This window comes from Hylobates moloch, unplaced genomic scaffold (genome assembly GCF_009828535.3).
Source record: "Hylobates moloch isolate HMO894 unplaced genomic scaffold, HMol_V3 SCAFFOLD_8, whole genome shotgun sequence".
NCBI lineage: Eukaryota > Metazoa > Chordata > Mammalia > Primates > Hylobatidae > Hylobates > Hylobates moloch.
The window spans coordinates 68,130,917-68,153,215 of NW_026652283.1; the positions used below are offsets into that span (position 1 = coordinate 68,130,917).

At 41.2% G+C, this 22,299-nt stretch overlaps 1 protein-coding gene across 1 annotated transcript in view; it reads left to right on the forward strand.

Annotated features, from left to right (window-relative positions):
* The first annotated feature begins 29 nt into the window (after window positions 1-29).
* RXRG (retinoid X receptor gamma) overlaps window positions 30-22,299 on the forward strand; it is a 144,918-nt gene continuing 122,648 nt past the window's right edge. Inside the window, exons 1-3 of the mRNA XM_058442897.1 lie at window positions 30-227; window positions 5,905-6,076; window positions 6,422-6,599. Of these exons, the coding sequence (XP_058298880.1) occupies window positions 6,548-6,599 (52 nt within the window). The 5' untranslated portion in view covers window positions 30-227; window positions 5,905-6,076; window positions 6,422-6,547. The remainder of the gene's footprint in view (window positions 228-5,904; window positions 6,077-6,421; window positions 6,600-22,299) is intronic.

The following is a 22,299-nucleotide window of genomic DNA, read 5'->3' on the forward strand; positions in this document are numbered from 1 at the left end:
CTCCCTGGGGGAGTTGGGGCCTCATGGGTAGGAGCCTGCAGCATGCATGTGTTGGGGACCAGGCTGGGTTCAGTGTGTGGATGTGTATAGCATCTGTACCCCCTCCCCATGGAGTTGTAGTAGAAGATTAGGTGACATTGGACCCCATAATCTGCAGGCCATAGAGGGAACATGGGACATCTCCAGGCCAACTCCTTTTCTTAGTGATAAGCAGTGACTTGCTTGAGGTCAGTTCTCAGCGTGGGTCTTTTCTTGGGTATTGATTTGGATGGGTGCCAGTTTTTCAGTGTTGCCAGGAGAAGATGGGAAAGGGGGTGTTTCTTTTGAAATGAGGCAAGGGGAATTCCTCTGATAAAGTGGTACTCTTTTCAGACTTTATTCCTAGGATGTATACATCTCTGTCTGCATTTTGAATATATATATGTGTATTTTTAAAAAGTTTTTGAATAAGTATAAGCTACTCCTTCTGACACAAAACCCAAATGTATATATAAAAAATCTGAGTGCAACAATAGAACTATTTTTTTACCACTCGTATTCTCCTAGGACTTTTAAAATAGTGAGTGCTTCTCTAGTACTTCTAGTGTGAGTTTATATTCATTAATTACTTGTCAGGTGATGGGAGTCTTTTGCAGAGAGGGATAGAAAATCTGGAAGCTGAAGAGTTGGGATGTATCACACACCCCATGGAGGGAGGCATATCAAGCAGAAATAAGATAAAACACCTGAGGAGTTGAAACTTTTATTTTTGGGAAAATTGGATTTCATTTTTTAAAAACATTCATATAAACTGAGTTGTGAATATTAATAACATATTGAAACCTAAGCACAGTGCCTGGTACCTGGTATGTAATACATGTATAGTGAATGAACAATGTGAGAATGTTTCTGATGGCTTGCATCCTTCTCTTGCTTCTTTGCCAAGAGAGAAATTAATAAAGTCAAATGGATTTGTGGCTAGTTAGCTAATGCTTGATTGTTTACTTGCTCAGCATTCCTTGGGTGACTGGCTGTGAATTAATATGATGACTTAGGCATGTTTACCAAATTGAAAGTGACCTTATTTAAGTAGACATTTCAAATACTTAAAGTAATGACCCCAAAGATAGCTGTACTAATTGAAGCATGACTTGATAGGGCAGACACCCTTTCCTCATAATTAAAATGAATTCTATTAAAAAATAAGTTCCTTTCTAGATCTTACATAATTGCCGAGGAGAGAAATCTGGCACATGAAGTCTATAGAGAAGAATTAATTTCCAAAGTGACTGCTCCGGGAGCTGTGGAGAGGGTGTGTTTTGCTGGTGGAGTGTGGCAGGGATGCTTTGTTTGGAAGGGCTGTGTTTGTTGTGTGCTTCCTTTCGATGAGAAATGATCACTGATTCACTCACCAAACTCATGGAGTGATTTTGCTGACGTTTTACCTTTTCTTTTATGCCATTCTCCCTCTTTCTGACTTCTTCCCCTCAGACAGCCCCATCTCCAGGTTGCCCTACTTCATTTCCAGCCTCCTTATCCACACTAGCTTTCTCAAGACAGTAGTCTCAGGATTAGGCCTACCTGTTTGGCCGTATGGTTACAAGTGCTCTGCTTAGAAAAGCCTTAGGTAAATATATCATGCTAAAGGTTATTGACTGACACCAGTCAGATATGCCTGGCTCTGGAGTATCACCATTTTCACAAAGCACTATGAATGGTTTAACCTCAGGGAATATTCTTTTTGTCTGAGGTAGCTGTATTTTTTTGGTCCTGAAGCCTGGACACTCATGGGCTAGTTTCAGCTTTGTCAGGTTAGACCACATCCCTAAGTGTGTACCTCATTTTGAGACTGAATAAATATATGTTCAATAAAGAAGAAGTAGACTAGACAAAGAAGAATAGAGAATGTAGCATTGCTTGAATTACCTGATTTCAGAACCTTAAAGAAATTTTGTTTTCAAAGAACAACTTGTGAAACTATTATTTCAGAAATTCTGCTTTGGGAAGTCCTAGACTAGGCTGTTTGCCCTTGGTTGAGGTGCTTAATTTCTCTGGGCTTTATTTCTGTCATCTACATATTGAGGGAAATGAAGTAGATAATTTCCAAGTGTCTTTAGGACTTCCAAATTCCTTCATAACGGAAAGGTTTCAGGCATCACCCAGCAAACCAGTAGAGGCTGGAGTGCAGTGGTGCGATCTTGGCTCACTGCAACCTCTGCCTCCCAGGTTCAAGCTATTCTTCTTGCTCAGCCTCCCAAGTAGCTGGGATTACAGGCCCCCACCACCACGCTCAGCTAATTTTTTTGGTATTTTTAGTAGAGCGCAGTGGCGTTATCTCGACTCACTGCAACCTCTGCCTCCCAGGTTCAAGTGATTCTCCTGCCTCAGCCTCCCGAGTAGCTGGGATTACAGACGTGCGCTGCCGCACCCAGCTAATTTTTGTATTTTTAGTAGGGGCGGGGTTTCACCATGTTGGCCAGGTTGATCTCAAACTCCTGACCTCGTGATCCACCCACCTCGGCCTCCCAAAGTGCTGGGATTACAGGCATGAGCCGCCTGTGCTCTGCCGCCTTCCTACTCCTTCTAATCACACCATATAGTCCCACCTATCATGTGGCTGCAAAAAGGGCAATCTCTCTACCCAGCAAGCGGCTCACGCAGCTTCAGCTGCAGCATGGTCACCCTTCATGTGTGTGGCTGTTTTATTAGCCTGCCCCTGCCCCGTGGATAGCTGGTGTGCCCATCCTTCCAGAAGGACAGGTGAAGCATCAAGTGAGCACTTGGAGAGGTCCCTCCTATCACATACAATCACGCTAGCTGACTCTGCTCTCAGGCAGGCTCCTATTTTTAGCTGTATCTGATGGAGGCACTGTCTTCCCAGCTTAATGATCCCTCTTAGGTGCCAGCATGCCTCCAAACAGCTCTCTAGTGATCCAAAGGACAGGTGGGTACAGGCCCTGATATCATACAAAGAAGAGGCTGGGTGATATAGGGCAACGTGAACACAATTGAGATGCTGAGGCGGTATGACTTTGTGACCTCTCAAGGCCCTAATTTTCTTCTTCTTATTATTATTATACTTTAAGTTTTAGGGTACATGTGCACAATGTGCAGGTTTGTTACATATGTATCCATGTGCCATGTTGGTGTGCTGCACCCATTAACTCGTCATTTAGCATTAGGTATATTTCCTAATGCTGTCCCTCCCCCCTCCCCCCACCCCACAACAGTCCCCGGAGTGTGATGTTCCCCTTCCTGTGTCCATGTGTTCTCATTGTTCAATTCCCACTTATAAGTGAGAACATGCGGCGTTTGGTTTTTTGTCCTTGCAATAGTTTACTGAGAATGATGGTTTCCAGTTTCATCCATGTCCTTACAAAGGACATGAACTCATCATTTTTTATGGCTGCATAGTATTCCATGGTGTATATGTGCCACATTTTCTTAATGCAGTCTATCGTTGTTGGACATTTGGGTTGGTTCCAAGTCTTTGCTCTTGTGAATAGTGCCGCAATAAACATATGTGTGCATGTGTCTTTATAGCAGCATGACTTATAGTCCTTTGGGTTTATACCCAGTAATGGGATGGCTGGGTCAAATAGTATTTCTAGTTCTAGATCCCTGAGGAATCGCCACACTGACTTCCACAATGGTTGAACTAGTTTACAGTCCCACCAACAGTGTAAAAGTGTTCCTATTTCTCCACATCCTCTCCAGCACCTGTTGTTTCCTGACTTTTTAATGATGGCCATTCTAACTGGTGTGAGATGGTATCTCATTGTGATTTTGATTTGCATTTCTCTGATGGCCAGTGATGATTAGCATTTTTTCATGTGTTTTTTGGCTGCATAAATGTCTTCTTTTGAGAAGTGTCTGTTCATGTCCTTTGCCCACTTTTTGATGGGGTTGTTTCTTTCTTGTAAATTTGTTTGAGTTCATTGTAGATTCTGGATATTAGCCCTTTGTCAGATGAGTAGGTTGTGAAAATTTTCTCCCATTTTGTAGGTTGCCTGTTCACTCTGATGGTAGTTTCTTTTGCTGTGCAGAAGGTCTTTAGTTTAATTAGATCCCATTTGTCAATTTTGGCTTCTGTTGCCATTGCTTTTGGTGTTTTAGACATGAAGTCCTTGCCCATGCCTATGTCCTGAATGGTATTGCCTAGGTTTTCTTCTAGGGTTTTTATGGTTTTAGGTCTAACATGTAAGTCTTTAATCCATCTTGAATTAATTTTTGTGTAAGGTGTAAGGAAGGGATCCAGTTTCAGCTTTCTACATATGGCTAGCCAGTTTTCCCAGTACCATTTATCAAATAGGGAATCCTTTTCCCATTGCTTATTTTTGTCAGGTTTGTCAAAGATCAGATAGTTGTAGATATGCAGCATTATTTCTGAGGGCTCTGTTGTGATCCATTGATCTATGTCTCTGTTTTGGTACCAGTACCATGCTGTTTTGGTTACTGTAGCCTTGTAGTATAGTTTGAAGTCAGGTAGCGTGATGCCTCCAGCTTTGTTCTTTTGGCTTAGGATTGACTTGGCGATGCAGGCTCTTTTTTGGTTCCATATGAACTTTAGTTTTTTCCAATTCTGTGAAGAAAGTCATTGGTAGCTTGATGGGGATGGCATTAAATCTATAAATTACCTTGGGCAGTATGGCCATTTTCATGATATTGATTCTTCCAACCCATGAGCATGGAATGTTCTTCCATTTGTTTGTATCCTCTTTTATTTCACTTAGCAGTGGTTTGTAGTTCTCCTTGAAGAGGTCCTTCACATCCCTTGTAAGTTGGATTCCTAGGTATTTTATTCTCTTTGAAGCAATTGTGAATGGGAATTCACTCATGATTTGGCTCTCTGTTTGTCTGTGATTGGTGTACAAGAATGCTTGTGATTTTTGTACATTGATTTTGTATCCTGAGACTTTTCTGAAGTTGCTTATCAGCTTAAGGAGATTTGGGGCTGAGACAATGGGGTTTTCTAGATATACAATCATATCATCTGCAAACAGGGACAATTTGCCTTCCTCTTTTCCTAATTGAATACCCTTTATTTCCTTCTCCTGCCTGATTGCCCTGGTCAGAACTTCCAGCACTATGATGAATAGGAGTGGTGAGAGAGGGCATCCCTGTCTTTTGCCCGTTTTCAAAGGGAATGCTTCTAGTTTTTGCCCATTCAGTATGATATTGGCTGTGGGTTTGTCATAGATAGCTCTTATGATTTTGAGATACGTCCCATCTCAAGGCCCTGATTTTCTTTCTGTAGAATAAGACAGGATGCTCTCCAAAGGCTTTCCCAGTTTTAAAATTCCATCAAACTTTGGTTGTGAAGGGAGAGAACAGATGATCAAAGTGTCAAAGTCCAAGCAACTAAGACAGAGTCAAGCAATTACAAAGCAGACCATGAATGTTAGCTAGTAAATAGTCCACTCAGCCGTCTGGGTACAAGTGCTAAGGGGTATTTAATTTTGGCATGCTTTTATTTTCTCAGGAGAAAAATAGCAGAAGAAAGTGCACGTGCCATTTTATTCCGTTGAAACTGCCAATGTGCTCAACTTAGGACTTACATGGGGTTAGCAACGTAGGGGCACACAAGTCAGTACTTTGTTAAACTGCTCCCCAGGCAGGGAATGTTGTGGGTTCAGGTCTAAAGAATGTCAGAGTCTCAAGGACTTTGGTGTAGGAGCCACTTATGGTATCCAGTTCACTCCAGACTTTTGACACTGCCTGGGCCCTCTTTAGCAAAGTCATCTCTCAGCAGGTGTGGGGCTTGGGGACAAAAAGTTCAGCCTGAAAGTGGAAAAAAAAGAGTTCCAAAACATGCCGGGAGGGCTGAGGCCTAAGGGCTAAATATGTATGTATCTGTCTATTCATGAGCCTTGGTTCTGTTTGCCATGCCAGCTGGTAGAAACTATTTTTGTCTTTTCCCTTCAGGCTGCCGGAGTCTCCACTCAGGAGATCAGACTCTAACAGAGTAAAGGCCAGAGGGCCAGAGGAAATCACTCCCGTTTGCTGCATTCCCCAGGGATATCTTTGATTTCCAGGCTTCATCCGCATTCTACACTTCTGCAGGATTCACTGTCCAGAGGAATCCAAGGGGAAGCCTGTAAATTGTATACCCTTTTTAGGGTCAGAATTAGATCATGTTTTCAGCTTATAGCAAATCAATAAACTGTTGCCCATAGCTAACTTATGTGTGGCAGTCCGTATGCCTGAAACTTGATCCGTGGCTACCAATAATGGCGGCTGTCTAAGCCCATTCATTTGGGAAGAGAATATGGACACTTCATAGGAGCCTTGTAGGTTTCGGTATGGGAAAGAAAACTGTGGCACAGTGTGAGCTTTGTAGTGAGAAGTTTCCTCTGTGGGTGACTTTGGGCACACACTTTAGCTTCTATGGGAATTGGTTTTCTCTTTGGTAAAATAGAGATGATGAATATTGCTTTTCCAGTGTTGTTACAGAGATTGCCTGTGATTTAAGGAAACACGATAACCACCATTTACTATTTACCCTGTGTCAAGAATGTGATCCTCCCAGCAACCCAATGAGTCATATTGCATGACCCTCATCTTATGAATGAAGAAACAGAAGCTCCAAGACGTGCCACTCTCCTGCGGTCATAGAGCTGGTGAGTGACAAAGGCTGTATTGGAACAGGAAGTTTTACTACTGGGAACAAGCTCTAACTACTGAGCTGTAGTACAGCATCAGTGTCTCAAAATGCTCATTATTGTTTTCATCAGCTCCATGGAATACATTGTCCCTCTCCAGCCCTAAATGGTGCCTTGACTTCAGACCAAATCAAACTACTGTTTTTAATGTGCTCTCTTTATGCTTTGGGTTCCCTTGTCTTTCAGAAGGCTTATGACATGTTTCAGGCTTTAAGTTCTTATATTAACCTTTGAGATTAAGGTTAATTTATATATTATATATATACAGACACACACACATATACACATATATACATATATACACTCATATATATATATGTGTGTGTGTATACATATATATATATATTTCTTTTTCCAGGTAAGGAAACTAAGTGGAAAAACAATTTGCCTAAGCTTACTCAGAAAATGAGTACATATCTAGGTACCTAGGCTGGTGAGAATGTAGCTGGATAGAACATAGATTTCCTAATGTTTTTGGAAGGCAATTTCTTTTCTGGCTGGGGTGGCTAACAAAGAGATGAATGGAATGATGCGATGAGGGCTATCTCATCACAATATTTCTGAAAGGACAAAACGATGAAAGGATCACTTCCACAGGTAAGCTCTTCCTAGCACTTCACTTCCTGGACACAGTGAGAAAGTTACCTTTAAGACCTGGCCATAGTTCCAGTGATACCAAGTTAAAGAAAAGCAGATATCTGAGTGGTCAGCTTTTGGATCTATGCTTTTGCTTTTGTTGCCAGACGTGCTCCCATTTGAACTGTTTACCACAAGATCCTCTATGATGACAGATGTGGCAAAGGCATGCCTCCCCCAGCTCTTCCTGGTGTCCTTAGATTAGCCTGAATATCAGAGGCAGCTAGGTGCAGTGGCTCACGCCTATAATCCCAGCACTTTGAGAGGCTGAGGTGAATGGATTGCTTGAGCCCAGGAATTCTAGACCAGCCTGGGCAACATGGCAAAACCCCGTCTCTACAAAAAGTACAAAATTAGTCAAGTGTGGTGACACACAACTGTAGTCCCAGCTACTCCAGAGGCTGAGGTGGGAGAATCGCCTGAGCCCTGGAAGTTGAGGCTGCAATGAGCTGTCACTGTGCTACTGCATTCCAGCCTGGGTGATGGAGTGAGGCCCTGTCTCAAAGAAAAATAAAATAAAAATCAGAGACAGTATTGCTAATCTGTCATGGGGCTTCAATAGCTTCAGCTCCCTAGATCTTGCTATCTTCCTTCTTGGAAGTCCTGTTTCAAATGTCTCTACTCCCCAAACTGTAGAGGGTGAAAGGTCTAAAAAATGTCTATGTGAAGTCTTGATCCACAGGGCTTGCTGCGTCACCTGGCCACTTGCCTTCAATCCTGTTTTTCCAGCTTAGAGCCACCACTCTTCGGCGCAGAAACAGGCTACAATGGGTTCTCTCTGAGATAGGTTCTTTTGCTGTTGCCCTAGTAACAGAATTATTAAACCAAGTTCCAGCCTCGAGAGTATTTGTGCCTGGTGAGGTAATGTCTGTCGCATCCAGCCTTTCTTTTTGTTCCCACTCCCACTGCCTTCCTTCAGGCCCTCTGTACCTCACATCTCGACTGATGCGTTGGTCTCCTCCCTGGCCTCTGTGTTTCCAGTCCACCCTCACCGACGGGGCTGCCCCTCGCTCAGCAACACTCTTTCTCAGGTTCAGACACTCTTCTTTGGTCAAATTCCCCATCAGCCTGACATTCAAACCTCTCCACAATTGTTCCAAAATACAACCCACTGTGTGCCTGTGCTTTAGCAGGGCAGGATGTGGCCCAAGGGTGGGGACCGGGTAGAGCCAAGAGGAATTGGAAAAAGGAACATGTAGGGCTTATTGAGCAACCTGTTGGTTGGGAGGCTATGTAGTATAGTGTTTAAGTGCATGGGTTTTGACTCAGACTGTCTATAAAATCTTCCTGCTCTCACTTAACAGCTGTGGAACCTTAGGAAAGTTTCATAACCTCTCTAAGGTGCACCTTCCCCAAATGCAAAACAGAGATAATGACAGTATGTTCCTCATAAAGGTTTTCTTCTGCCGAATTACAGAAGGTCATCTTCTAAAGCACTTGGCTTAGCATCTTCAAACTTAAAAAGGCACCAGAAATGTTAGGTGTGATGATGATGATGATAGTAGAGGAAGGCGGAAGGGTGGTGGTTTGAGAAATGGAACTGAGAATGGCTCCTGATTTTGGCGAGTGGGTGGAAATCATGCCGATAGAGAATTCAGGCACAGAATAAACACGTTTTTGAGAACAGATAATGATTTCATTTTGGGGCTTATTGAGTTTGATCATCATGGCTCACTTTTATTGATTCTCACTGAGTGCCAGGCACTGCACTAAGCATTTCGCATATGTTGTCTCTTAGTAATTCTCACAACAGTTCCTTGCAGTAAAGGTTATTAACCCATGCAAACTTCAGTAACCAGCCCACAGTTATTAACTTGCCCATAAATTGTCCACAGTTATAAAGGTGCAGAGATGGGATTTGAACCTAAGACTTTGTGTCTCCAGAGGCGGCACACTTTACCACTATATACACTGCCTCTTGAATATCTTTACTATGGATATTAAATTAATCTCTTTTTCATGTTTTTAGTGCTAAGATGGTCTTTGGGGTAACATAATGGTCCATGCTGCTTCTTGCCTAGGTCGTGTTTTGTCCTCTTGTTTGCAGTCCCCTTGTATAAATTTGGCCCTCAGACTCCAGGATTTCTTTTATGACATGTGCCTTCCTGAGTTTGTGCTTGGAGTCAGAGGTGCAGTCTTCACCTAATTCTCACCTTGGTCCTTTTGTCTCACTCCAAATTCCCCCTGGATGGGATCTTTGATCTTGAAGTGAATTAGTGTCTCTAAGCATCAGTTTCCTCCTCTGAACAATGCAGTTATAGAATTGTAGTAAATGTCAAGAGATAGATGGAGTTGATTGAGGAGAAGGGCTGTTTCTGATTTCTCTTAGCATTCACAGTACCCGGGCCAGTTCTGGGCATATATCAGGTGCTCTCTGATCATTCAATAAATAGATGACCAACTGAATACATATGCTGGTGTATATTATGAGGGCTTGCCGCTTTTGTTTGACTAGTGGCACTGCTTCCTTTTTCAATTGCCCTGCTGTCCCAGGTGATCACCCCAACTTAATGTGGTTTTTTTGGGTTGAATTTTAAAGAACGTTTGGAGTCACGTACACCACAATGGTAGAACTGGGTTATGATATTAGTGTTGGGTGGTAGGCACTGCCTACATATGTGGTGGGGAATGAGGAGGTGTGGAGGTACATGGGGTGGACTTGATCATATTTCCTTTCTTGACTTTCTTTGTAGTGAAGAAAGATGCTCTAAGAACCCAAGGGACATGGATTTAGCTCCAGTTGACAGAACCCAGGGCACAGTAAATTGTTTTTTAACAGACGTTTTCTGTTCTTTTAATAACAATGCTTTAACGTGTCAACTTTCTACGTATTTTTTCCCTATCATTTCAGGTGCTTATGCTTTCAATAACCTGCATATGGATTTCAACACTATTTAATTAAGCTCTAAACCTATAAAAATGCACATTTAATTCTCAGAGTAAACCCTTGCCTTGTTCTTTCTGAAGGTAAACAGAGGAGATATCTTCTTGAGCTCAGAGTTCTGAGATAATTATGATCAGTTGCCATAGAGAGAAAGAGAGAGAGAGAGAAACACATTAAAATGTATCTTACTTTCTGTGTTTAGGAAATTCATTTAATGAAATATTCAGAGCCACCAAATCTACCCAGGCCCAGATACCTATTAATCTGTTAGCCACTTGGGCTCCAGAGGGATCTTTCTTTGCCAGAAAAGCTTTTTGATTGCTTTACTCCTGTGCTCAGAAACCTTTAATGGCTCACCATTTTCCTGTGTGCAGATGGTATTCAATCTTCTTAACATGTGAGATTCTAGGCCTGTTAGGGTCTGGACCCAACTGTCCTTCTCAATCTCATTTGTTGCCACCTAGGTAGTAATGCAGGTGCTTGTTGGCTGTGCTGGCACTGACGGTGGTATCCCAAGCCTTTCTATGGTATTTTCCCTTTGAAGTTCTCTTTCATGCACTCTGTTGGCCTTGAAGTTCCTGCTCACCCTTCAAGATCCAGTTTAAAATTCCATATCTAGTTCAAATGCCAAGCCCCCTTGGATTCCTCTAGAGAGAATTACTCTAAGCTTTCTTGGACTTTGTACTTTCATGGCAATTCTAATCACAAATATAAATTTCTGCCACTAGACTGTGAGTTCCTTGGGGACCGGGAACCTCATCTTGCTTTATTTATTTGTATTTTCATATAATGAATAGCTCATAATAGGTCCTGATTCAATCTTACTGAAGGAAATTATGTTAATGATATATTGCCAGTTAATAGTGTGAATGATGGTGTCATAAAGATTTTTGTAGGGGAATGAATTACCTAACCCAGATCTCAACTGTAGCTGTGCATATAAAAGTTCCACAGTTTCCTACTGAAGGAGGATTTTCTTCACATACATGGCAGCAGTAGTATGAAGATAAATCTAGTGTTTATTGCTGCCCCTTTGGTTAACTAGCAGAAAGCTCCAAGTTAGAGTCTACAACAGAATCACTTCCTTCATGATGCCTGTAGCATACTATAAATGCTCTAAATACTCAGGAATGGGAGATCACATAACTTGGTGGTTAAAATATAAATGTTAGAGTCAGGTGGATCTGACTGATCAGCTGTACAACTGGCAACTTATCAAACATCTCTTCAGTTTTGTTACCTGGGGATTATCATAATTTACTACTAAGATTGCTTTGAACATTAAACGAGCTATTCAGGCCATTTGATTAAAAGGGCACCTGGCATACAGAAAAGTGTTCAATAAAAGATAGTAGCTATTATTTTCATTTCATTTTATGGTTATGAATTATTAATAAAATAGCAATCCAAAATAATATGATAATATACATTTCCCCAAAGAAGTAGCAATTGCAGTAAGAATTACTAATTTGCTGGTAAGTTGGAAATGGTTTGTTATTCTGAGTACTGTCAGAGGTTAGAGCCAGTCCCATAATTCCAAAAGAGCTGCTTGGCTAAGGTTATCCTCAGAAGCTGCTCAGATGTCCGTGGTTCTAAGCACAGCACGAGCAACTGGTAAGGTTTCTGCATGAAGCAGTCAAAGTCAATGTATGTTCAGGACCCTCCATGTGAATGAGGCTGGGACAGAGCTGTGTGGATACAGACCTGCAGCATTGCCACACAAAGCATACGTGATGCAGGTAATCTATCTGCACACAATGCTGGATTGTATGACACTGTCATCCCCTGCACTGGATAAAAGCTCTTGACAATGAACTTTCTTGGGGGTGTTACAGGAAGGCTACTCTTAAAGCTTCCTCTTGATTCTCTCCTATCAGACCTGTCATTCTCAAATCTTGTTGTGCATTCTGACTAGGACAGGTGAGTGTGTGTGAGTATGTAACCTTGGATGAATAAATGCATTAAAAATGGGATCTTATGTCTTTGGTGTCTTTTTAAACACTCCTCTTCATGATCATGCATTACCAAAGAGAAGTGTTGCTTTATTTGATCATTTGATCTTTGCTTTTACAATTACCAACCCCCGGCTGGGTGCGATGGCCTGTAATCCCAGCACTTTGGGAGGCTGAGGCGGTTGGAACCCTTGAGCTCAGGAGTTTGAGACCAGCCAGGGCAACACAGGGAGAACCCCATCTCAATAAAAAAAAAAAAAAAAGGAATTACCAACCCCCATCCTTTTTTTTTTTTTTTTTTTTTTGGTATGAGGTTTCTGCAGGCAACTTAAAGTACAACTGACTCTGCTGATTCTTTTTTTTGGAGCATGAGAGGGAAATCATGTGTGTGTTGAGGTCTGCAAAGGAGGTCCGAGGAGATTACTAGGGTGTCCCTAAAAGACCCAGGAGTGTTCATGAGCTGGCCTCTAGCATTTGCCAAATCCATGAGAGGCCAGTGCCCCTTCGGAGGCTCTGGAAACTGCCTTGGCTGGGCAACTCATTCTCCTCCTCCCTCTTCTTGCTTCAGCTCCTGCCAAAAGTCAAGCATGGAGCTGCGGGAAAGGCTAATTGGATTGGACTTAGGATTGGGGTGGGAGATCCAGCTGGAAAGAGCCTGGAACTGGAAATCTGGGGACCTGAATTTTAGTCCTGCTTCTTTCATAAACTCACCATGCAACTTTGGACAAGTATTGCACTCCGTAAGCTTGTTTCCTCATCTGTAAATCAAGACAGCTATGGCTTTGCGTCTCAAGTTCTGCGGGGGCCAGGCCAGGGACAAACAGTGGCATGCGAAACAGCTCCTTCACCTCCTGCACATTCTAGCTGTCCTTTAGAAATAGTATTGTCCAAACTAATGCGACTGGTGCACCCTGGAATTGGCTGCCTGAGGCCTAGATCATCCAGGAGCCACTGGGAGAGGAGTGGACACTGTAACCTGGGTACAGCAAAACTCTGAGCTTCCTTGGGAGGGGAGTGGAGAAGTATCCTTCCACAGAAGAGCCACCGAGAGCTCAGGAGAAGGACAGACTCTGGTCTTTGGTCTTGGAGGTGAGGAACCTTCCTCCTGCAAAACAAAATGAAACAAAAATGAACCTACAGGATGCGGTGATCTCCATTCAGATAACAAAGTGAACTTGAAAAGCTTAAGGACCCTAGGAGGCAATAGATGAAGCTGAGGCGTTCTATTGATAAGGCAAATGTGGCTTAGTCCACTGGGCCAGTTAGAACACCACCAGTGACCAGATAGAAGGAGATTTTTATAAATTGAAAAAATAATTGATATCCCTAGGGATAATTGAAACAGTACAAAACATTATCACTGAAAAATAGGTTTCTCTGTTACTGGCTTCCCCTTGGTGTCCATTCCCAGAGGCAACCACCCTTTACAATTTCTTGTGTGTCCTTCCAGAAGGAGTCTAAGCAGCAGCTGGACTTTGCTGTTTCATGGAGCAATACATCTTAGAAATTGTTCTATATCAGCACACATATTCACTAATTAAACTCCTTGCCATAGTCACAGGGCCTCAGGGGCTCGTCCCCTGTCCACTGCTGTGATGTCCTCTCCCCTGACTCCCGTGTCTCACTCTGCTTAGCCACACTGGCCTCCTTCCTGTTTCTCTAATGTGCCAACACGTCCCCATCCTGGGACCTTTGTCCGTGTTGTTCTCTTCACCTGGAAGGCTCGTCCATCCTGTCCTTGGCATGCATCACTCCTGTATGTCACCTCCCCAGACTGGCCCTCCCTGGTCATCCCATCTCAAAGAGTTCCCATCACTTATGTCCTCTTACTGTTTTTATTTTCCCACACAGCACTTAGCACTACCTGGCATTATAGAACATAATTACCATTCCTTTGTGTATTTTCTGGTATTGCTGCTGGAATGTTAAGGAGGGCCGAGATTTTGTCTTGTTTTTCCACTGCTGTAATTTCAGTGCTTAGAACAGTCAGTGCCTGGCCCTTAATTGGCACTCAAATATTAATGAATACAATATTCAGAAAGCAATGAGATGTTTAGTTTAGAGGGCATGGCTTCGGCTAGAGTTGGAGATAGAAGTTTGGGTATCATCAGACACTATTTTAAACTTTGGGATTGAATGTAGAGAGAGAATATAGACAGAAGAAGGCCAGTGACTGATTCCTGGGTCCTTTTCACATTTAGATGTTGGGAAGAGGAAGAAGGTCCGACACAGGTGACTGAGATGGAACAGCCAATCAGGGAGGAGGGAAATATGAGAATGTCGTGTCCCAGAAGCCCAGCCTAGATAGTATTGGCTAAGTCCCCTAAATTTTTCATATGTCTGCATAGTATTCCATTGCAACGCTGTGCCATAGCTTATTTAATTAGTCCTCTATCCACTGGTGTTTGAATTGTTGCCAGTCTTTGGCTGGTAAATAATGCTGCAGTGAATGCAGTTGTCTTTATCAGTAGTTCTGGGTGAGGCAATAGCAGGGAACAATTTAAAGATCTCAATTTTCTATAGAAGCAGAATGAGTTCATGAGTTATTTAGATGTGGCATGGCAATAGCACTGGCTTGCTGAGAGCATTAGATACATATATAAATGAATGTATTAATTTGATATGTAATGCACAAATAAATGAATATTGAGAGAGTCAGAGGTTAAGGGCAGGAAAGCCCTTTTGAAACCACTAGTCCCAGCCACTGCTTCCATGGGCAAGAAAACAAATTGTCCAAAGTCATCTGACACCTTGAACACAGCCGGGGTTAGAATACAAGTCTCTTGACTTTCTGCCCACTCTTGGCAGAACTCCACAGTGCATGCAACGGTGTTTCTGATGATCAGCTTTGCCAAATTTGCTGAGCTGCAGGATATGGATATTTCTTGATTGAAGGTGCTAGGGGTTAGATGAATGAGCAAAGATTTGAGACCAAACTGACTGGAGTGAATTTTGTCTCCAGCTTCTACTAGATGTGTGGCTACATACTTGACTCTGGACCTTGTTTTTTGTAAAACTCCTACTCTTGCCCTGCATGTAGCAGGCAGTAAGTGCAAACTCCCATCTTTGCCCACCCATACTCTTTCTCTTTCTTCCAATGCAGTCCAACAATGAGAGAGTAATTGGAAACTTCCTTATAAATCTTGAAGAAAAACAAGACTGCAGAAAGCAAACCAAAAGCAGTACTCTGTGTGTGTATGTGTGTGTAATTTAAGGCTTTGTCTTGTTCTGGAAATAATGTCCTAACACAAATGTCTCTAAGCAAACTATTAATATGAATACATTAGGACTACCACTCTCAAAGGATGTGTGAAGATGGAAGTAAGAGAGACTAAGGAACACAGAAATCCCTAGATAGTCCTCATTTTAAAATTAAAAAATCCGATTTTTCTGAATATAATACTTTTTTTCTGATTATTATGCTTTCTGCAAAAACATGAAAAATATAGAAAAGTATAAAAAGGAAAATAAGGATAATGCATAATTCCATTATCACTATTACCATTTTGGTACATTCCCAGCCTTTATTCTATGTAGATACAGTTGTGGTCCACTCAGCTCCCCCTTCCAGAGACATCTTGAGTCCAGCTGTTAGCTCCTTCAAGACTGGCCTCAGCATTCGAGCCAAGGTCTCACTATTTTAGTGGTGGTCCCAGCAGGTGACTGGGCCAGCTTGTGCCACAAAGCCTGGCTACTTCTCCCAGTTTGGGGCTCTTCTAAAGGGCAATCTTTGCTTTGTTGCTACTTGTTGGGCTGGCACTGATTTTCTACCTCTGCACTGTAGTTTGAGGGTCCCATGCAATTGTGCTGTTTGTCTTTCACAGGTATTACTCCCTGATAAAATATTTTGCTTTCCTAACTCCTTATTGTCTACATCCTGGAGAACCTAACTGTTCATACATATAGTTATATAATTAAGCTTATATTATTAAATACAATGTGTATGTGTGTGTGTATATATATGTGTGTGTATATATCATATATTAAATGACATATTTATCATATTATTAAATACAATGTATGTATACATAATTATTAAATACAATGTGTGTGTATATATATACACACACAGAATTGCAAATACCATGTGATATTTAATATATGATAATATATGATTATTAAATACAATATGTGTGTATGTATATAATGTGTTAAATACAATGTGTGTATGTATTATTAAATACAATATGTGTGTATATATATACACACAGTATTGCAAATACCATGTGATATTTAATATATGATAATATATAATATTATTAAATACAATGTGTGTATATACATACATATATGTATTATATACATATATTTAATAATATATAATATATAACATATAAACACATTGTATTTAATATTATTTAATAATATGATAAATATATCATTTAATATATGTTATATATGTTATATGTATTATGTATAAGATATAATAGATTATATATTATATTCTTTTATATATGATAAATATATTTGCTCTTTTATTATAATTCTTTATATACATTATTTCTTATTATCATTACTTAGCATTTTCATTATTTGCATATAATAGAATGTCGATTTGTGCAAATTAATTATGATTTAAATATTGCTGATGAATATTAACATACATAAATTTTCTAGAATATCCCTTATTGTTTCCATGAAATAGGTTCCCAGAGTGGAATTACTACATCAACATGTCTGAATATTTTTAGGGTCTTGGTAGGTAGTTATTAATTGCTCTTGGAGGATTACATCAGTTTATTTAGTGTAATGGTTGTGTACACTTCACTGCACCATCACTTGCATTGTGTATTGCCATTACAATTACATTGACAGGCAAAAACAGGGTTTTATTGTATTATTTTGTACATCTTTGAGTTTTACTAAAGCCGAACCTTAAAAATAAGTTTATTAGCTGTTTGTGTTTACATTTCTACAAGTTGTTTGCTCTTTTTAAAATATCTTTTAATTTAGAGGGATTTAAAAATACATTTGCCTGAAATCTATAGTTGAGAAGGCACTCCTTTCTTAGGCAATTCTCCCTCAGACTGTTTGGCTTTCTATTTGGTTTTGTGACACATAAGTGTTTTATATTTTTATGTAGACTGATCTTTTCTTTTCTTTTTTTAATTTATAAAGGAAAGAAGTTTAATTGACTCAGAGTTCCATATGGCTGGGGAGGCCTCACGATCATGCAGATGGCAAATGAGGAGCAAAAACACATCTTACATGGTGGCAGGGAAGAGCAGAATGTTTTTCTTTGAGATTTTTTCCATTGCTTTTTTTTGTTTGTATATGGGGGGACAGGATCTAGCTGTCACTCAGGCTGGAATGTAGTGATGTGATCATGGCTCACTTCAGCCTCAATCTCCTGGGCTCAAGTGATCCTCCTGCCTCAGCCTCTCGAGTAGCTGGGACTACAGGCATGTGCCACCACACGTGGCTAATTTTTTTCTTGTAGAGACAGGGTCTTGCTGTGTTGTCTGGGCTGGTCTCAAACTCCTAGGCTCAAGTGATCCTCCTTCCTTGGCCTCCCATAGTGCTGGGATTACCAGTGTAAGACATTGCACCTGGCCTCCATTGCTTTTATGTGTAGAATACCTTTCTTCATCTAGTGATCAGGCAAATCTTTAGCTATCTTTCTTCTTAATAGTTTTATTTTTTGTGTTTAACCATTTAATCCATCTGAGATTTATTTATGGTGTCAGGTGCAGCATCTACATGGAATTATTCCCAAATAGTTTTCCTGGCCCCATTTGTTGCTTGACCAAAGGCAAGTTTTTAAATCTCCTTTAACTTCCATTTCCTTATTAAGAGAGGATTATGCAAATGGTACTTCACAGGGTTATTTTGAAGAAAAATAAAATAAAGTCATGGATCTGAAAGCATTTTATAAATGCTATAGAAATAATTGGTTTTTACAGTTGCTATCATTCACATGGCCTAAGTGAGGAAATACTATGCGAACAAATGCTTGTTTGATGTAGTCCTGTCTCAGTTCATTGACAATAACAACCCCAAACAAGGCTAGTTCCCTAGATCCTAACAAGCTCAAGACTTCTTGGACTGCCAGAAAGGGTTTACAGTATCACAGATGAGTTAAAATGCAGGCTATTTATAGTGAGTACACTTCAAGGGCACATATATTTAGGAGTGTGGAGCAAAGAAGAATGCAAAGCCTGATTGGGGTTGGGGATGTGATCAGGGAAAGTGGCCAAAAGCCTTTTGTAGGGAGACAGGATCTGAGGAAGGGAAGGAGTTCATTATTCTCTGAAGTCAGCAGGGAGCGCCGAGACGGTGGGATTTCAGGAAGTATTTAAATGAAAGGAGACACATGGCTTGGCACAGTGAGAGGGAGGTTTTTCAGGCATCTTGTGCTGTCTTGGGGACCTGCTCAGAGACTGGACCACGTCATGCTCAGAAGGGTGAGTTGGACTGTACTCTCTTGGCCTGGCCATGGGTTCAATTCCTTATTTAGACAAGAAGAGAGACGTCTTGTTTCTCATCAGAGGGAGATGCAGAAGACGTTTTCTGGCAGTTAGAGGCCATTCTTAACCACTGAGGGGAGAATGGCTGAAGATCTAACATTATAAAGAAAGCGCTGAGAATTTAACCACTTCCCCTCCGAAGCCAAATTATTTACTGGCTTGTCTTTCTTCTCTTTTTAAACCTACCAGCATGATTAAGATGTATTTAGCAAGGTAGGGCTACAGAAGGTTTGATGGAACTCCTAAATGAATACCGTCTCTAAGAAATAGTAGAAGAGCAGAGAACTGTGACAGAAGAAAAATAAGAGGAAAAGACATTCTTTGAGGTTAAGAATTCTACCTTCTTCATTTTTGAGTGATTTAGGGAGTTTAGCACATGGATTAGCATGTAATGGGTGTACACTTTAAATTGGTTGGTGGAAATAAATGAAGCACAGATGGCTTCATCTGTGTGAGAAACTGACTTGGCTAGCAAAGAGTTAACATGGTGCTCTTGAGGAGTAATTGGTGGTGGCTGAGTTGTGGTAATACTGCACATTCCCTGCTTAAGTGCGCATTTCCTGTTCAGGACAAGGATGGGGCCTCTCAGAAGTAAGTAGGTGACTTGGGCAGTTCTTTTTATTGGGGGGAAAAAATGAAGATAATTTGGCCAGGCTTTGGAACCTAATTTCCCATTATTCTCATCACAGGACCTTCATCCTAGCGGGCGAGTCTACTCATTATTCTTTACATCTAAACAGACTGTGCAGATCCTTCTCGGCGCCCTTGTTTATGCTGTTCCTGGCAAGTGCGGCGCCTGCTTCTCTTCCCTCTGCTGGGATCTTACCCTCCTTCAAGGTCCAACACTCGCTGCTTTTGCAAAGCTGCCTTGAAAAGCGTTCCTCCTTTCCCAGTAATTTCTCCCTCTCTGAATTATTTATTTATTTATTTATTTATTTATTTATTTATTTATTTCGAGACAGAGTCTCGCTCTGTCGTCAAGGCTGGAGTGCAGTGGCGCGATCTAGCCTCAGTGCAAGCTCCGCCTCCCGGATTCACGCCATTCTCCTGGCTCAGCCTCCCGAGTAGCTGGGACTACAGGCGCCCGCCCCGACGCCAGGCTAATTTTTGTATTTTTAGTTGAGACGGGATTTCACCGTGTTAGCCAGGATGGTCTCGATCTCCTGACCTCGTGATCCACCCTCCTCGGCCTCCCAAAGTGCTGGGATTACAGGCGTGAGCCACCGCGCCCGGCCTGAATTCTTTAACTAGCTATGATTGTCTATGTGACTTAAATAACACTTATATACTGTGATGTAAAGTTAGTGTTTTACACACGTTTAAATCTCTGACGAGATAATGTATTTCTTATGATCTGAAACCTAGTTTTATATCCTTCTTACTGCTCCCTTCCCACTGTGGTGCTTAGTACAAATCTGGCCCCATGTCAGGTGCTCAAAGATTACTTGATAGATTATTTGACGATTTCAGAAGATTCCATGAAGCTCATCACCAGGTAAATCATGACATCTTATTCTTTTTGTGATGCTAACAAGGTAGGAACGAAGGCTGTGTCCTAATGAAGCTTAGCACATTGACAGCACTCTCAAGGGAAACAAAATAGTTGCTGTGAGGGTGGATAAGTAACTGGTCAGTGTTTCTCCTCTCGTATTCTACTGGCAAAACTGCCTCCATGGATGCAAAGTCCGTTGAGGCATGGCCTGTCCTCTTTGCACAATCTGAGTGTGGGAGACAATAGGACACTGATGATTACAAGACAGTGTGGTAAATATTGTAATAGAGGTGTGTATAAGAAGCTATGGGAGTCCAGAGAAAGAGCCTGGAAATGAGGCTGGGTTAGGTTGTCAGGGAAGGTTTCCTACAAGAGGTAGTGCTTGACTTGAATTTAGACTTAGAAGAAAGGAAGGAAAAGATTTTTTTCCATCACAGCCCTAGTTAGGAAAGAGTGTTTGGGGAAATTTAGAAGGGAAACTTTTCTAAGATAAAGTTATTTTATGAAGAAGCAGCACTGGGAAATTAAGGAGATTTAATTACAACTGCCTCACGAGCAGGATTTGAAAAGGAGTGGGAGGCTCATGGAAACCTTAATTGCTGAGAAAAGTTAAGAGGAGAAATATGACAGAAGTAATGGGTCTATATGTATGTCATGTCTGATTTGTCACTTTTCTAGACAGGCACTCTGCCTCCTGTCTTATTCTAGATTAGAGAAAAAAGGATCCTTCAGCAGCTAAGGTGAAGATACCATCCAGTATGCAGAAATGGGACCTGGAAAGACTCCTTATTCCTTTTAGGGAAGAAAAGGTCCATCTCGGATTACCTCATTGTTCAGAGAATAATAAGTATTTGTTCAGCAATAACAATGTGTGAGATGCCTGAAAGAGAAATCAGGCTAAATAATTTCCTCCTTCCTTTAGAAAATACAAAACAGCTTGCCTGGTTTCTCTTCCAATTTATTCTTGTGGCTTTTTATTCCTTTGGAGATCTGAGAGGATGCTTATTTTATGACACTTGTAGACTAGCCCTTCTGTATTCAGGGAGGATGTCCTTGTGTGCATTAAGCTGGGTCTTTAAGATTAATGTAATATATGGGAAAATGTGATAAATGATGCAGCATTAGCAGCTTTTAGCTTGTCAAAGTGGCTGCATGTTGAAAGCATCTGGAAAAATTGCAAATTGCAGCATGATCAGAGCATAACTGACAGATGTCAACACAGAGAAGTGGTCAAATGAGCGGGATGGAACCAGACCCAGCCTCCTGGGTTGTGTGCACAGGGATTGCTAGAGAGATGGCAGGATTTAAAGATGATGTCTTTTATAACTGTTAGAGCATAGAAGTGCTAGAAGGAACAAGTCTGTTGGTACACACAAAAGAGAATCTATGTTACTGAGAAGAGAAAAGTTTTCATACACAAGTAGAATGATAAGACTGGACCTTCTCTAATGTCCTGTCCAACTCGAACTGGGATCACATGACTCTCTGAAACAGGATTTAATGAGATTTGGCATAGGCTCTAATATCTCATAGACCAAGGGAGCCCGTGGATACATATATATTTTTCCACCATCGTTAAGCTTTAATAGTTTACATTTGTGTAATACTTCACAGTTTGTGGGAGCCTAATCTCCCAGACTATTGGTTATCTGTTGTCAAAATAATGCTGTGTAACAAACAACTATGAAATCGCAGGGGCATACAACGATAGGGGTTTATTGCTCATAAGTCTAGAGTTTGCTACATGACTCTGCTGATTTTGGCTAGGCTTATTCACATATTTGGGGGCTTGGGGCTGTCAATTGATCTGAGCTATCAGATGACCTGGGGGACTCAGCTCTGATCCATGTGTCTTTCATCTTTCATGAAGCTAACCTGGGCATGTTCTCATGGTAATGAAAGAAAAGATAGAAGAGGCACAAGAAAGCAAGCAAACCATGCAACGTCTCATATAATGGCCAAAGCAAGTCACATGAGTTCGGTGCCAAGGTGTGGGGAAATGTACTCCATTCCTTTTGATAGAGAGATTTCGCCTGGCAAAGGGTGTAGATACAGGGAAGAGAAAATAATTAGTACAATTATAGCAATTTACCATACAGATATTGCCTTGTTTAGTCCTCATGGTATAATCCTGTACCCATGAAAATTGGTATTATTATTCCCTCTTTCACAGATTAAAAAAAAAAAAAGGAAACCAAAGTAATAAGAAATTGCTGGGTGTGGTGGC